The 15,257-nt window shown below is 34.8% G+C and overlaps 2 protein-coding genes across 5 annotated transcripts; both read left to right on the top strand.

Annotated features, from left to right (window-relative positions):
- The first annotated feature begins 780 nt into the window (after positions 1 to 780).
- On the top strand, positions 781 to 8,387 carry LOC140762482 (protein GRAVITROPIC IN THE LIGHT 1-like). Of its 4 annotated transcripts, none has more exons than XM_073100307.1 (4): positions 781 to 1,170; positions 1,625 to 1,699; positions 4,189 to 4,255; positions 6,769 to 8,387. In XM_073100307.1, the coding sequence occupies exon 4, from the start codon at positions 6,833 to 6,835 to the stop codon at positions 8,096 to 8,098; it is 1,266 nt and encodes a 421-aa protein (XP_072956408.1). In that variant the 5' UTR covers positions 781 to 1,170; positions 1,625 to 1,699; positions 4,189 to 4,255; positions 6,769 to 6,832; the 3' UTR covers positions 8,099 to 8,387. The 4 variants fall into 4 exon arrangements, with proteins under 4 accessions (XP_072956408.1, XP_072956409.1, XP_072956406.1 ...); XM_073100308.1 differs by lacking the exon at positions 4,189 to 4,255 and adding an exon at positions 2,234 to 2,274; XM_073100305.1 differs by lacking the exon at positions 4,189 to 4,255 and having other exon boundaries at positions 1,625 to 1,691.
- A 4,530-nt stretch (positions 8,388 to 12,917) lies between these two features.
- Positions 12,918 to 13,823, top strand: LOC140762999 (pectinesterase inhibitor 9-like). Its single transcript, XM_073101013.1, has one exon. It carries the CDS (start codon positions 12,963 to 12,965, stop codon positions 13,557 to 13,559), a length of 597 nt encoding a protein of 198 aa, XP_072957114.1. The 5' UTR covers positions 12,918 to 12,962; the 3' UTR covers positions 13,560 to 13,823.
- Positions 13,824 to 15,257: the final 1,434 nt, after the last annotated feature.

Raw genomic sequence — 15,257 nt, 5'->3', positions numbered from 1 at the left:
GCTTAAAGAATTTGACCCTCATGATTTATCCATAAATAGAGTTGGCCGGAAAGCTAAAAAGCAGTGAATCTTAATTTCTACTCTATTTATAAGGAGGTAAATGTATAAGTATTGTTAAAGATTTGGCTAAGTCCATAGGTTAGGAGTGCTGTGCGGTTTGCACTGTAATGTATTGAAAGAATTAGATTTCAGTTTGGAAACTCAATTTTATATATGAGACACTTATTCCTATAAACAATAAGAATGAATCAACAAATATTAAGGTTTCATGATTATGTTGAACTCTCAACTCGCTAACTTGCTAAGAGTTAAAAGTGAAAACGTGTTGGATTAACTCTGATCCAACTTACTACTCATCTAGATTTGATCGAATATGAGTGCAAATTTATTTGCTACTCATTTCGAATTCAAATTCTGGGCAATTTGTATTATAATAAATTGAAAAAAAAAACTAGACTTCAACAAGCAAACTTAATTTTATATACGAGACACTTATTTCTATGAACAATAAGAATGGATCAATATTATTTAAATGTTTCGTGATTGGTAGTTGGTTAAGGTGTTAGAACTCTCAACTCGCTATATATTAACATTTTAGGTAGGAAAGATAATAGATCTGATTCTTTGACCCAACCTGCTACTCGAATCAAGACCGAATATAAGTACAAATTTACTATCCATTCAGACCCATATTCAAGTACGATTTAGTGTAAATTAGTCGGATCTGGATGTCAAATATCCATTAACCCGCTTATATATAAACAAGTAAACCACTACCTACTCTCATTTCACCATTTCACAAAACCTAACCCCAGCCGTCGCCTCCCAATTCCCTCTTCGCTTTCTCCCTTTCCTTGCCGCTCCCCTCTACCACACCACCTCTTCCTCTCCCATCGCCGCCGCCCACTAGCACCGCCAGCGTTCCATCTTCGTCCCCTCCATCGCCCGCTGCCTTCGTCACCTCCACGAACCACCCATCTCCTCCCCTTCTGCCCACCGCAGCCGCGACGCCGAGCTCCAGCATCTTCAACGTCGGCGCTACTCTTCGCTTTCGAAGCCTTCCTCCGGCGTTAATCTCTACCTAGCTTCCCCGCTGTCCTCCTCTTCTTCTCCCACAGCCAGATCGCGGAAGTCGATCGCCTTTCCGGCTCCACCGACGCGTATTTCCAGGTACTAATTCGCTTACTTTGATCTGCCCCTCCTCTCCTAGTTACTGTTGAAGTGGTCCTCTGAGTTCTAGGGTTAACATCAATGTGGTCTTGTTGGTGTTTCTTTTGTTATGATCTAGTTTACTCTTCATTTGAGTGAGTGGTTAATCTTGCCTAATTTGATTTCTGAATTATTGACTTCAGAGATCACTGCAGGTTTAAGGTTTGCTCATTTATTTTGTGGATCGTTTTCAACATTGACTAATGCTCCATAAACGGTCCGAAATGGACTGCATTTGGTTTGAAAAGGATAATATAATGCATCTTCTTGGCCAAATAATGAACTGGGCCATGAGTTGTTGATATTGTACTCTTCTATTATAGTATCTGCGACCTTTGCTAACTAGGATAAAATTATCCTTTTCTATAGCAAAATATATACTGAACTCTGGTTTTATCTTTTTATATATTTTCAGGTGTCACAAGAGCAACTGCGGGATTCATTTGCTATGGTTATCATGGTTGTGTGAAGCCCATCTCTAAGTATGCAGGTTTTTTTTTCCTCTTCTGCTATATTTTCTGTGAGAAGTTTGTTATTTATTTGTGGAATGGACATAAAACAGTGGCAAAATGATAGATATCATGTTTCTTTGTATTCAAGTTAATGCAAATCTCTTATTTTTGGTACAAATATATATATATATATACTTAGTACATAATTTGTTAAAATAGATCCTAACATTTATTCTCTTGTATCTAAGCTAGTAAGGTGTGAAAGAGAGCTTCCATGATGCCTTCGTCATCCCTGTAATTAATAAAACATCAATTAGTAGAGAGCTAACATCAATTAGTGCATACTAAATGATTTCTTCTCGTTTTGGTTCGGATTTATAGAACTGAGAGGAGTTGGTATTGCAATTTTTCTAGTGTTTTGTTCTATTTCATAGTTCTGTTTAATTGCAATTAATCTTATTTTTCTTTTAACAGCACACTTGGATAATCCTCTTGTATTTATTGTATTACTTTTAGTATATCATATCATTTTTAACCTGCAAATTTAGTTAATTAGCATGCTTTTTTGATAGGGAAGCAAAATGTTAAGAAGTGTTTCATGCATGTTAACAAGGTATTTGATTGACTATTATTTTTATTTTTTAGATTATGTCATGTCCCTTTTGTTTCAATCAATATCTAATTTATATTGAAATATCCGATCTATACCGTATCTATTTAAAATCCGGTCTATATTCAAATCTATATCCGGAGTAAAAATATGGATCTGGATGTGGATTGACCACTACCCAGACTGTATCCGATCTGTTTTCACCGTGGTAGTAGTTTTCTAATTATCAATTAGGTTACTTTACAAAGGATAAACCTTCATTAGGTAAGACATTATATTTCTTTAATTTTACCTATAAGTGATGAATATTTTGCAGTTAATTTTAGTATATTAGGGATCATAATCTGTGCGCTGAAGTCAATTGCCTCCAAACTGGTCATGGGTCAATGTTGATCCCAACTAGAGTACTACAAGGGAGTTGAGGTAAACTTTAGGTTCACACAACTATAACTTATTCTGGATATCAGTTAATAAGAATAGCTTACAGTGCAATAGGACTGCTTTCTAATAAACCGGTCAGGAAATTATAAGGACTCTGTACATCTGGTGTTTATGCATATGTTTCACTAACTTGGCCATTGGATCTCATTCATAGCTGGTATTTGTTTACTTTTCTTTTTCCCAAATATGTCATCTTATACTCTTATTCTGTATGTGTAAACTTTTCTTGAATTTTCTTGTAGGCCTTTCCTTTTCTTCTTTCTTATATTTCTTTTGCTTTGCAGATTTTGCATATTGCCCAAAACTCGAGGGTATTTATTTTTCTTGTGAATTAAACTTGATCTGTTGGACACTAGCAAATATCAACTGTTGGTTCATATACTCTTTCTCTTTACAATTCATTACTTGTAAAGAAGCTCTTAATAAGTAGCTAATACTAATAAAACAAATCTGGATCGTACTTGCTAGACTTTTTCTGCAAACTAAATCTATTTTTCAAACTTACTGGAGGAATAGTGTCTCCAAATTTCTAGAAGAAGCGGTTGAACTGCCTTTGTTGAAAGCTAATTGCTTTCAAGGTTAGCGATTCTTCACGTGGGCATTATTAGTGTAGTTCTCAAGTTGTAACCTATGCATAAAAAAACGTTGACTTTGATGGCAATTTGCTTTCACCCAACAGTTTAACATATTCCTTTAAAAAGTTTGAAAACTCACCTATTCCTTCAGTGAATTTTGAAAATAGACTTACTCAGTTTCCCAATTAGCTTATGCCCTGTCATAGTAGGGACGCGTCGTCAGGACAAAGAAAGGAAAGAATCTGCCTGGATCCGGTATTATTAGTCATATCGTATCGACCTTTTCGGGAAAACCGGTCTTCGGGTATAACGGCATGGTTTATGCCATGATCAGTATAGGTGTTCCTGGATCTCTTGTTCGGGCTCATCATATGTTTACTGTGGGCTCAGACGTTGATACGCGTGCCTACTTCACCGCAGCTACCATGATCATAGCTGTCCCCACTGGAATCAAAATTGGATTAGACTAGCGTAGCCCTGCTGATCAGAGTATTTGCATCCTTTCTTGGGAGTTGATTATTAAAGCTTACATTCATTTATCTTTAGCATCAGAACTATCATTTTACTTTTATGCAGTTAGCCTTGCTAGTCTCTTGTTGGACATGGTTAATATCCATATAAAAAATTGTGCAACCATTAGCATTTTGTAATGTAACAATTATCACTTTTAGTGTTTTTAAAGGTGGCCATGGTGGTTATAGGTGGGTTTGTTTGTCTATGCTTCATATGGCGGTTTTAGGTGGGTTACTTTGTCTATGCTTCAGATGGCGGTTTTAGGTGGGTTACTTTCAGTGTTTTTAAAGGCGGCCATGATGCAAGTCTTTTGTTCCATTTTTGCTTCATATGGTTCATTATGTCTTGTGGGTTTCTTTGTCCATACTGATAGGTTTTAGCCTTTTAGGTGCACCTACCATGCAGTTGGGTGTTGTAGCACTTAGGGAACCTGCTTGCGACCGAGCACAATATAGGTAATTATGAAGTTAGGCATGAATTATTGTGCATGGAAGGAAGAGAGGCTAATTATTCACTTTGATAATTTTTTTTTCCTTTTGCTTTTGCATTGCTATAACTTTTATTTTGATTATTCATCATATAATGGTTGATGTACAGATTTCTTGCATTAGCTTACTTAAAACTTAAATGATCTTTGAGAAGTTAAAAGTCATATTATAAACTTAAAATAGGCTCTCTTTATGTAACTTATTCTTTATCGTAGTAGCTTTTGTAATTTTCTTACATATTCACATATACTCACAAAACTCTATATATATATATATAGATAGATAAAATTCTAGATATTTTTTTTACCCATTACAAGGACACATACATATATGGTATCTTGTAGTCGACATCCATAGTGAGCCTTTTATAACATTGTGAACTCATATTACTTGCAAATTAGTTATGACTCATAACTGAACTATTAATATAAGAAAATGAAGGTTTAGTATATTGTAAACATAATCCTTATTCTGTCTCCTTTTCCTATGATCTCCATTTTAATTTCTTTCAAAACTATTTAAGTTTTCTAGTTTAAAGTCCATCAAATGCTGTGAATAGTTATCTTCTATAAGGGTTGCATGTGAACATATATGATAAACTTAAGTATCAACCATTGTTGTGCATAGGCACACCTTTTAGCCCCCGTTCACTACAGAAATAAGTTTTTTTTTTAATTTTAGAATATAACTTCTTATTCTAAAATAACAACTGAACATCTCACTCTAGAATACAAACACTATTCATCAAAATTATATTTTACACTACACACTAACTCAATTGCTAATTTACCTTTAATATCTATCCTATCAATTTATTTTATATCAAATCAAAGGGTATTCATGGTAATGTCATAAAAAATAAGACATATTGTTTTCATCTTTTTCTTTATTTTATATCACATCAAATATAATTATTACACTCTTATTTCAGTTATTTTAGAATACAAGTAAACTTAATAAAATAAAGATTTCATTTGAAAATAACAAAGAGGAATACCTATTCTAGAATTGATCTTATTCCTAAAGTAAATAAGGTCTTAGAGTATATATAATTTATGATAGTTTTAGGAATTGCCTCACATTTTATCATTTGCTTGTAGAAAGGAGTTGGAACTAACTTGTCTAACTTCCTCTAAATCATATGATATTTCTATTTTTTTTTTACCAAATCCATTTTCTCTCCGGATAAGGGAGAGCCGATTTCCCAACTTTAGTTTCCATTTACATGTAAAGCATGTGACCAATAAGTTTCTAAGATATATTTTATTTCATTTTTTTCCTACATGTATACCTTCTAAAATCTATTATTTACATGTATCTCTCTAAAATTAATATTTTTTAAACCCTTGGTTTTTCACATGGTTTTCTTTTATTTTTTCCCCCTAAATACCCTTCAAACCTAACTAATCATTAGAAATTCATCAATTTGACTGAAAAGGACTTAAATACTCTTACTCTTATTTTTACAAATTCATTTTAATTAATGGTATTTATATTTTTTATATTTTAATTACTAAAGATTTTAACTTATATTTGTTAATAATTAGCCTAAAGGGTATGTATGTAGAAAACCATGACTTTTAAAGGATATACACACAAATGCAAAATTTAAAAGGGTATGCATATAGGTAAAAAACTTTAGAGGGGTATAGATGCATATTGCAAACAATTTTTTTTCTATTTAAAGTTCTATTTTTTTTAATCTTTCTCAACCAAACAATAGGAAGTAAAAGATCCATAGTTCCAATCTTGTGCTCTCTCTTACCAAACATTAGGAAGTAATAAGTGTTTGTTAGAAAGTAAGTTTTCTAGAAACTTCCATTTCTTACCAACAACCAAACATGCCCTAAGTCTCTCTCTCTAGTACTTTATAAAGCCTTCGACTTCACATATAATACTCTCCTGTACCTTTCTGTCTATGAACAGAAAGAACTTCGGGTGTTTGAAAGACTGAACTTTTAGTCAGGTGGTTGGAAGATTGAATATCCTTGAACTCTCAACATTCTATGAGTAAGAATGAAATTAAGCAAATCTGCTGCGTATCTTTGAGTCCACTAAATACCCTTGACATATCTTGAAACTTGTTAATAGAAGGCAACTTTGTTGGGGAAGGAGAAGATACTAGATGGGTTGACAATCTAATTATACTGTAGTCAAGGACAGAACCTTTTCATTCTTTAGATTTTAGAATTTAAATGAGTAGAGAGACACTTCAGAAGATTAGCAACAAAGTGAAACATTTGAGAAGCTATATACATATATATATAGACCTACATTAATTAAGGGTTATATTTCTATGTTCTGTACAATTTGATTAATTCTAGAATACCTAAATAAATTGGAAAGGCAATTGTCTGGGTGTACCTTTGAAAGGTTGAAAAAATCATGATTTTTACAGCTCCTATGTTGTGATGCTTTTGTGCTGGCACTATTCATTTGTAATTGTTATTGCACTGTTTGACTAATGAAAAATTATACAGGTTAATGTTGGTTAGTCTTTGTCTGAAGAAAGCTGGCACAGCTGCTACTTCAGCATAGTAAGCTATGCTAGGAACAGGACCTAAGGAGACACAAAACTATGATAATAATAATCAAAAAGTTTATCCTCAACCAATGGATGAGAATGTAAACCAGAATAAAGATTCTATGGAGGATCTGGTATCAAAGATATTCAACAACATCTCTTCTCTGAAAGCAGCATATGTTCAGCTCCAGGATGCTCACACTCCATACGACCCAGAAAAGATTCAAGCTGCTGATAAGCTTGTTATAGAGGAGCTCATGAGGCTTTCTGAACTCAAGCATTCCTATAGGGACAAAAACCCCAAGTCCATATCAGCATCACCTCAGGATTCACGCCTAGTTGTGGAAATCCAAGAGCAGCAAAGTTTGTTAAGAACATATGAGGTCATGGTAAATAAGTTCCAATCCCAGATTCAGACTAGGGACTCTGAGATTACCCAGTTGCAGCAGCAAATTCAAGAATCTAACCAGAGAAAGTTGAAGCTCGAGAAGAAACTGAAGCAGAGGGGTCTGCTTTCCAAGGAATCAGAGGGCTTTGAAGAAGAAAACTTTTTCTCAATTGAGTTGACCCCAAATTTATTCACTTCTACTGTAGATATAGCATATAAGTCAATACATGATTTCTCCAAGCCATTGATTAACATGATGAAAGCAGCAAGGTGGGATCTTGATGCTGCTGCTAATGCAATTGAACCAACAGTAGTTTATGCAAGAAGGGCTCACAAAAAATATGCTTTTGAGTCTCACATTTGCCAGAAAATGTTCATTGGGTTCCAGGAAGAAAGTTTCTCTGTTAAGGCAGGCAATGTTTCTGTTTCGAAGGAGGGTTCCTTCCATCAATTTCTTGCAGTAAGAGCCATGGACCCATTGGACGTATTGAGCCAAAATCCAGATTCCATTTTTGGAAAATTTTGCAGAAGCAAATATTTATCTGTTGTGCACCCAAAGATGGAGGTGTCTTTTTTTGGTAATATGGATCAAAGGAATTATGTTATGAGTGGAGGACATCCAAGGACGCCTTTCTACCAGGCATTCCTTAAATTGGCCAAATCAATATGGCTGCTACACAGACTCGCATTTTCCTTTGACCCAAAAGTTAAGGTTTTTCAGGTGAGAAAAGGGAGCGAATACTCTGAGGTTTATATGGAAAGTGTTGTTAAAGATATCATTCCAGGCGAGGGGGCTCAGAGACCTACAGTTGGGTTTATGGTGATGCCAGGATTTATGATCGGTAGCAGTGTTATTCAGTCCCAGGTGTACCTTTCAGGTGTGAAATCTGCTGGATAAAGGTCAAAATCTTATAAGAGAGATCTTTTGAGATGGGAGGCTTCCTATCTTTTGTGGAGATTAAGAATCTAATCATTTGATGAGGACCATTTGCATATATAAGGCATGGTGTAAGTTGTGGGGTTGAATTTGGAAGCTGAGAGACCTTGCATTAGTAAAACGTATGTTATGATGAAAACAAACACAATATTGTTGTTGTAGATATGAGTAAATTGCTGTATTAGTTTCTTGTTATGTATCAGGACAGTGAATCTGTTTGATGAGTAAAATTTACCTATGATTTGGATGAGCATTACTCTGCCACTCTTACTGTGGTTGTTACTCTGGAATGCCCAGCACTCAGCAGTACTTGAATATTTCTCGTGGACAGTTTCGTTCTTTGTCACCCGTTTGTCTTTTTGGGTGAATACTTGATTTTACTCTGTCAAAGATCGTTTTGTACTTGATCTGATTAGATTGCTTCCAGGCCTGTGAAACGTTAAAGAGCAAGCTGTGCAGGTAGGCTGCTATAAATGAGCTTCCATTCTTGTTTGACTGAACAAATTAAATAGAGATCCCATCTATCGATGGAAGACATCTATGCCATATTGCCATGTGTTGATCATAGATTGCTCAAAGAGATCTAGACTTCAATTATTTTTCATGTTTAAATTATGGTAGATGGGGAAAAGAAATTGATGCTTCCAGTCATACGCAGGTGATTATTTCAAGTATTACTCTGATTATATAATACTACCCATCTCAAAGCAACTAGAATTAGGGCTACCAATTTTATTCGAGCTGGCTCGAGTTCGGCCTGCCAAGGCTCGATCAGCTTAGCTAGTCTAGATTCTCTAGAATTTGACTTTGAGTTGAGTTAGCTCGATCAAGGTCAGCTCAATTAATATATTTAATATTATATATATATATATATTGGGAATCTTTAGACCAAAATCTAATTGCCCATAATATTAGTCTCTAAGATTTGTAATCTCTAATTTTGTAAAGGAAAGTTCATAGGAAAGAATAGTTTATCAATATCCAGGGATTACAAATGCAGTCTGATATAAAAAAAAGAAGACTGAACGATAACACTTAAACACAAGTCCCACACTTGACTTACAATAGACAATATTACAGATAGAATAAAACGTCAAACCCGAAAACATAAGAAAATAATAATATGAAATATGATTCTAATAGATTCACAAGAGTAAAGAGCCTCAAGTCAACCTGAGATTTCATTGCGATCAAGCAATCCAAAAAAGACCTTGTGAAATATTAAAAGCTAGATGATTGAGGATCACCAACCTACAACAACATAGAGAGCCCTACAGAATAAAGCTCCCACAAAAGGCACAATGCCTCAATCGTAATAATAGCGAAGGATAAGTGAGAGACAGAGCATGGCGCGACAAAGATGAGAAGGGGAAGCAACAAGACACTAACAAACATAAGCTATAATTATCCACGGATAAGCAAGGAATGAGGGGAAGCCCAAAATAAACCAAATCGACCCCAAGATTAGAGCAAGACAAACTACCCCCAAGTCATTATCACCATGAATCTCGGCATAACTAAAGTACAAGCCTAAGGCAAAACTCTGACCATACACCAAGGCACACGATGGTCTAAAAGGGGCTTGATAGGCCGCCGATAGGAGAAGATCTAACGGAGACCAACAAAAACATCAAAACTTCAAGAGAGAAGGGTAACATTGTGGATAGGGAACTACTAGATGTTTTGCTAGAGTCGACAAACTCCTTGAAGATAGTGGCAAAGAAAGCGACAACAATAATCAGGGCTAAGTCCACCAACGATGTGGGTAGCTACGAAGATAAAGAGGGGAGGAGGGTAGAGGATGAATTGGATGACTATGGAGAATGAGAGGAGGTGAAAAAGTAGAACAACTAGAAAAGAGCGAAGAAGAAGAAGAAGAAAAAGAAGAAAAGAAGGGAGGGAGAAGAGGAGGAAAGAGATAAGAAGGGAGGGAGATGAGCAAAAAAAAAATAGCGGTGATAAGAAAAACATACTCTCTAGAAGAGAGAAGAAAAATGCGGTTGAAACCCTAGTAGAGCTAAGGCTAGCCCCACAAAGGAAAGCTGAAATCATGAAACTTCTGTTTCAGCTTATAAATTGTTGAATCAAACTTAATTCAAATTTCAATCAAGCCTAAATTAACAAGCTTGATTCAATTCAAGTTCGATCTACACTTGAGATCGACTTAAACTCAAGTTTGATTCTAAAACTAGGGTTAAAATTAATCTTGATCAAGCGAAGCACGATTACACCCCCTAACTAGAATGAACAAGTTGATGAAGAATACTTCCAAGACTTGCCTCTAGCTGCATTACCGGTGGGGGACAAAAGATATAAATAGTTTTGTACATCGATCTTGGCCTTTCATTTGTAGGTTAGGCTTCCAGAATTCAGGCATAAATTTGGGTTGTTGGCTCTTAAACTAGAAAAATTGGCATCCCCCTAAAACCTCAACCAAGTGACGGCCAATAATTTGCCAGCAAAACGACATGCAACTCCATGTGATCATGCCCAACCCAAGGGCTACCTCTGGCTCCACTCCTCCTCAGATTATTCTCCATTATTTTTAACCTTAGCGAGTCTTCTAGAGTATTCTTCTTTTTTAAATAACACCCTACATTTTAATCATTTTATTTAAACCTTGTACTTCCCTTTTATTAGCGTTTAGATACCGTTTTGTTAAATAGTAGTTAGCTTAGGCTAATGTAGGATGTGATACGAAATTGATTGACAAAAAGGAGAAGTTGTATTGCAAATAGCTGAAAGAGAGGGTGCTATTTGAAAAAACAAATCACTACAATTAGTACCTTAGTCGGTCGATCTGACAGCCAATCAAGAAACGCCAGCATAATGTGTGCGCTTTAAAAAAGAGGGGAAATTTGTATATAAGTAACTATCTTTTAACGAAATTATATATTATAACGTATGCTATTTATAAATAGAGCCTTACAATTTAACTAATATGTAAAAAAAAATATCATGCTATTAATTTTATTAGTTAAATTTAATTAAACATCCGAGTTAAATTAACTATACTAAGAAAATTACGAAAATATTCTCAACCAAGTTATATTAAGAGTATTTTAGTTATTTTATAATAAAAATATTTTAGTTATTTAAAAATAAAATATCTATATTTAACGGAATATTTTCACGGTGTTAATTTAAATATAACCCAACCTATTTACTAGTTTATAGAGTTTAATTTGTAAATAATAAAAAAATAGAATGTAAGGTATAATTTTGTTAAAAAAATTAGGATATTCAACACCACCTTATTAGCTATTTCAAAAGAGTGAAGATTAATCACATTTTTAGAGAAGCTAATTTTACTGCTAACTGGCTCACTAAGTATTCTAGGATAACTGTATTATCTTTTTTGTGGGATGGCTCAGGTGTGTTTGAGTTTACATCCATATTATGTCTTGACGATGCTGACAGCTTGCTTCAGCGAGGAAGCAAAGTGTAATCATTTTAGGGCGTCTTGCCTTATGAGTTTAATACAATTTTAATAAAATAAATTAGGATATTATACGCAAATTTCTCAAAAAAAAATCCTACAATTTTTTTTTTCCCGCTTCCGGTGTCGGTAGCAGTAGACGAAATAGTTGCCGACTATATAGTTGACACGATTAAGTCGTCGTATTTAAAAGGCCCACCTACTTTTCGCAACAGAAATAGTCAATTAAGAGCACTTCACCAACTTAAGACCATTTTTAATTTCGTGTTCTTTAATTATCTCATCAACCATGCAATTACACTAAGTAGAAAAATTACTATTGAGAGAGAGAGAGAGAGAGAGAGCTCTTGGCCATAAAGCTAATGATGATGATTTGAGACGTATAACGTGAATGGTACGAAGCAACCCATGCAAATTAATTATTAGTTACATTTGCAGTGCTCAACCGCTGCTTATGAACGGTGGCGTCTCTTCGGCAGTCACGTAGGAGAGATTGAAAGCTTCGAATGAGTCAAAATCACAATGTATCAAAATAAAAACAGAGAATATTTTTATTATTAATTACTACATTACTCACCAGAGTGGCTCATTGGCCATTGGAATCTTCTAATCATTTTATTAGTTAAAATTAATTAAATCATTAATAAAAATTTAATTTTTTTTATTTTTATAATAATGAATTGCCTTTTGAATCACAATTATATATTTTAAACCTTTTTAAATTTTATATAATGTGACTTAATATTACAGTAGAGTAAGAAAATTCTTTCTTTTATGAGAAAAATAATAACCAATAAATATTTCACACTCAGAATTTTGAAAAGAACTTAGATGCATTTGTTAACTATAACAACTACTCATATTATATTTAAAATTATAAAAATAAATTTTAATAGTATTTTTTTTATTAATCATGAAATCTTATGCCATCCGACTGAACAAAGAAGCTAACTATTCCTGATATATTGGTTAAACAACTAAGTCAGTTCCCTCAAGAAACGGATTAGCATTGTGCTACAATGGTGACTTAAATAAACAATTTCTTTTTAATAGAAGTGGATATGACAAGTAACAAAAAATAAATCAAATAAAACAATATATAACTAGTAATTTCATAGCCTAAGAAATTACCGCAGATATTAATGTGTCTTTATGCTTAAACCCTAAGCCCTAAACATAAGCAGTGAGCTAGAGTGACCCAAAATATCATTATTCAAGCAAGCAAGTCATCAATGATTGGCCCCACCATTGATCAATTACACATACTTGCTGCCCATGCCAAACCCACGTGACCCCACTCCTCCTCATCCCCTTTATAAAAATCCCCCCAATTCCCCTAAACCCACTTCACTAATCACCACTACTGAAGGTAAAGGAAATTACCAAATGGCAGCCTGTCCTCCTCTTTCACTCCCACTCCTCATTCTCTCCTTTTTGCTCTGCTCCACCGCCGCCTCCGCCTCCCGCGCCGCCTTCATCCACATCTCCTGCGGCGCCACCCGGTACCCCAACCTCTGCGAGCGTTGCCTCATGGGCTACGCCCCCTCCCTCCGGCGCAGCAGCCCGCGGCAGCTCGCCCACCTCGCCCTCACCGTCAGCGCCGACCGCGCCCGGTCGGCCTCCGCCTTCGTGGGTCGGATGGCCGCCGCCCCTGGTCCGGGTCCGAAGCCCGTCCGGTCCAGGGAGGTCGGGGCGGTCCGGGACTGCGTCGAGACGATGCGCGACAGCGTGGACCGTCTGAGGAGCTCCATCCGGGAGATGGGGCGGATGGGGCGGGCGAGGAGCCCGAGGTTCCAGTGGGCCCTCAGCAACGTCCAGACGTGGGTCAGCGGGGCCCTCACCGACGAGACCACGTGCCTCGACGGCCTCTCGCGGGGCGTCAGCCCGGCGGTGCGGTCGGCGATCAGGGGGAAGGTGGTGGAGGTGGCCCAGGTCACCAGTAATGCCTTGGCTCTCGTTAACCGGATCGGCCAGCGCTACTAATGAACGGCCGGCCCGGCCACGGTGTGGTTATGTATGTTTTGTATATTTAATCTTAGGTCAAGTTTTGATGCGAACTATTTTTTTTCCTTGTTTTTATTAAAAAATAGGCCATCAGTACAAAATATGTACTTAATCCCTCGTTCTAAACTTGTTTATCTGAGTAATGAGTAGAGTCGTCGTCTTAGATTGTAGATTATGCTGTGTGTTAAGTTTACCAAGAAATTTTGGACTGTAATACTATCCTTCTCTTGTTTATTATTATTATTATTATTTACACTTTTAATACCTGAATGTTTATTATTCCGCATATGAATTTTATTTTAACACCTTGAAAATATTTTGAGTTAATAGAATAACAAATATTTTGTTATTTTTAGAAATGAAAATTATTTACATACTTCTCATCTGACTCCAAAACCTTTTATTTATTTATTTTTGTTTTAATCTAAACAATTTATTAGCATTTATAGCTACTTTAATTCATCTTAAATAGTAACTAAATGTCAATACAATTTAAAGGGTAGCATATTTTTTATGATATTTCATATACAACATAATAAATTGTATAATAAGTTGTAAACGATGATAAAAATAACTTACTTTTACTTTTAAAATATCATAATTATCATCATATTCTATAAAATATCACAATTGTTATTAAAAAAATTTATTCTTTTAAAATTATCATTTAATTATTAAAATTAATAAATACATATAAATAACTGAAATATCCCCTTCTTTTATTTTTAAATTTATGCTGTAAAATATTTACCAATAATTTTTACCTCACATAAAATAAGATATAGTTTGTTGTATTGTCATACTAGGTATATTTTTCATAATTTATATAATAGTAAAATAGTTTTTTTTTTTGGATCTAAATTATATTTTAATTATAATTAGTTAAATTTTACTTACTAAAATGGCAAATATAAAAATTTCTAAAAAATAAAATATCATTTATTTTGATACAGAGTCGTCTGATGTTTTTAAGCAAAATTATAATTTATATTTATATTTTTACAACGATTAGTTAAACTCAATCAAACCTCTAGGTCAAGTTAACTATACTAAAAAAAATTATAGAAACACTCTCAACTAAGTCCAGAAGCATTTTAGTTATTGTATAAATAAAGGTATTTAGTTATTTTAAAAATATTTTTTTTTACTTAATAGAATATTCTTACAGTATTAGTTTAAATTTAACCTAAAATATTTTTTACACAAATTTACTAAATTACAGGGTTTGATTTGCAAATAGTAAAAGTGTGAAGTATAATTCATAATTTTATTAAAAGAAAAGTAAGGTGTTATATGCAAATTTATCTAATAATAATAAATAGAGCCGAAAGAAGCGATACCAGATGGCCGAGCACATTAATTATATTTTCCTACTCTGGACTCCGTGCAACTTTGTCTTCGTTGATCGATCTCATTCATTGCCATAATAGTTTACACCTTTGCGTAGCATTCACACTTACCATTGCCAAAGGGGGGGAGGGGGTGGGGCGGGTCCACTTCTCGACAAATCCACCGCAATCCACGGCTTGTATATATATAATATATACAATATTTGTTCATATTTCAAACGAACGAAGAGACGATGAGAAAGTATCGAACTAATTAAAACGGAGAGAGCTGTCCATCTTTTCGCCCAACTTTCGCACTTCTGTTCGCCCTTATCGTCTCGATCTCATC

The sequence above is a fragment of the Typha angustifolia genome, chromosome 7 (assembly GCF_048772165.1).
Source record: "Typha angustifolia cultivar Huaian chromosome 7, ASM4877216v1, whole genome shotgun sequence".
Taxonomy (NCBI): Eukaryota; Viridiplantae; Streptophyta; class Magnoliopsida; order Poales; family Typhaceae; genus Typha; species Typha angustifolia.
Note: the sequence above shows the minus strand (reverse complement) of the source record. Positions and strands in the feature narration are given on the sequence as shown.

Excerpts from the sequence above, each read along its gene's own strand:
- LOC140762482 (XM_073100305.1), top strand. The coding sequence starts at position 6,833 with ATGCTAGGAACAGGACCTAAGGAGACACAAAACTATGATAATAATAAT.
- LOC140762999 (XM_073101013.1), top strand. The coding sequence starts at position 12,963 with ATGGCAGCCTGTCCTCCTCTTTCACTCCCACTCCTCATTCTCTCCTTT.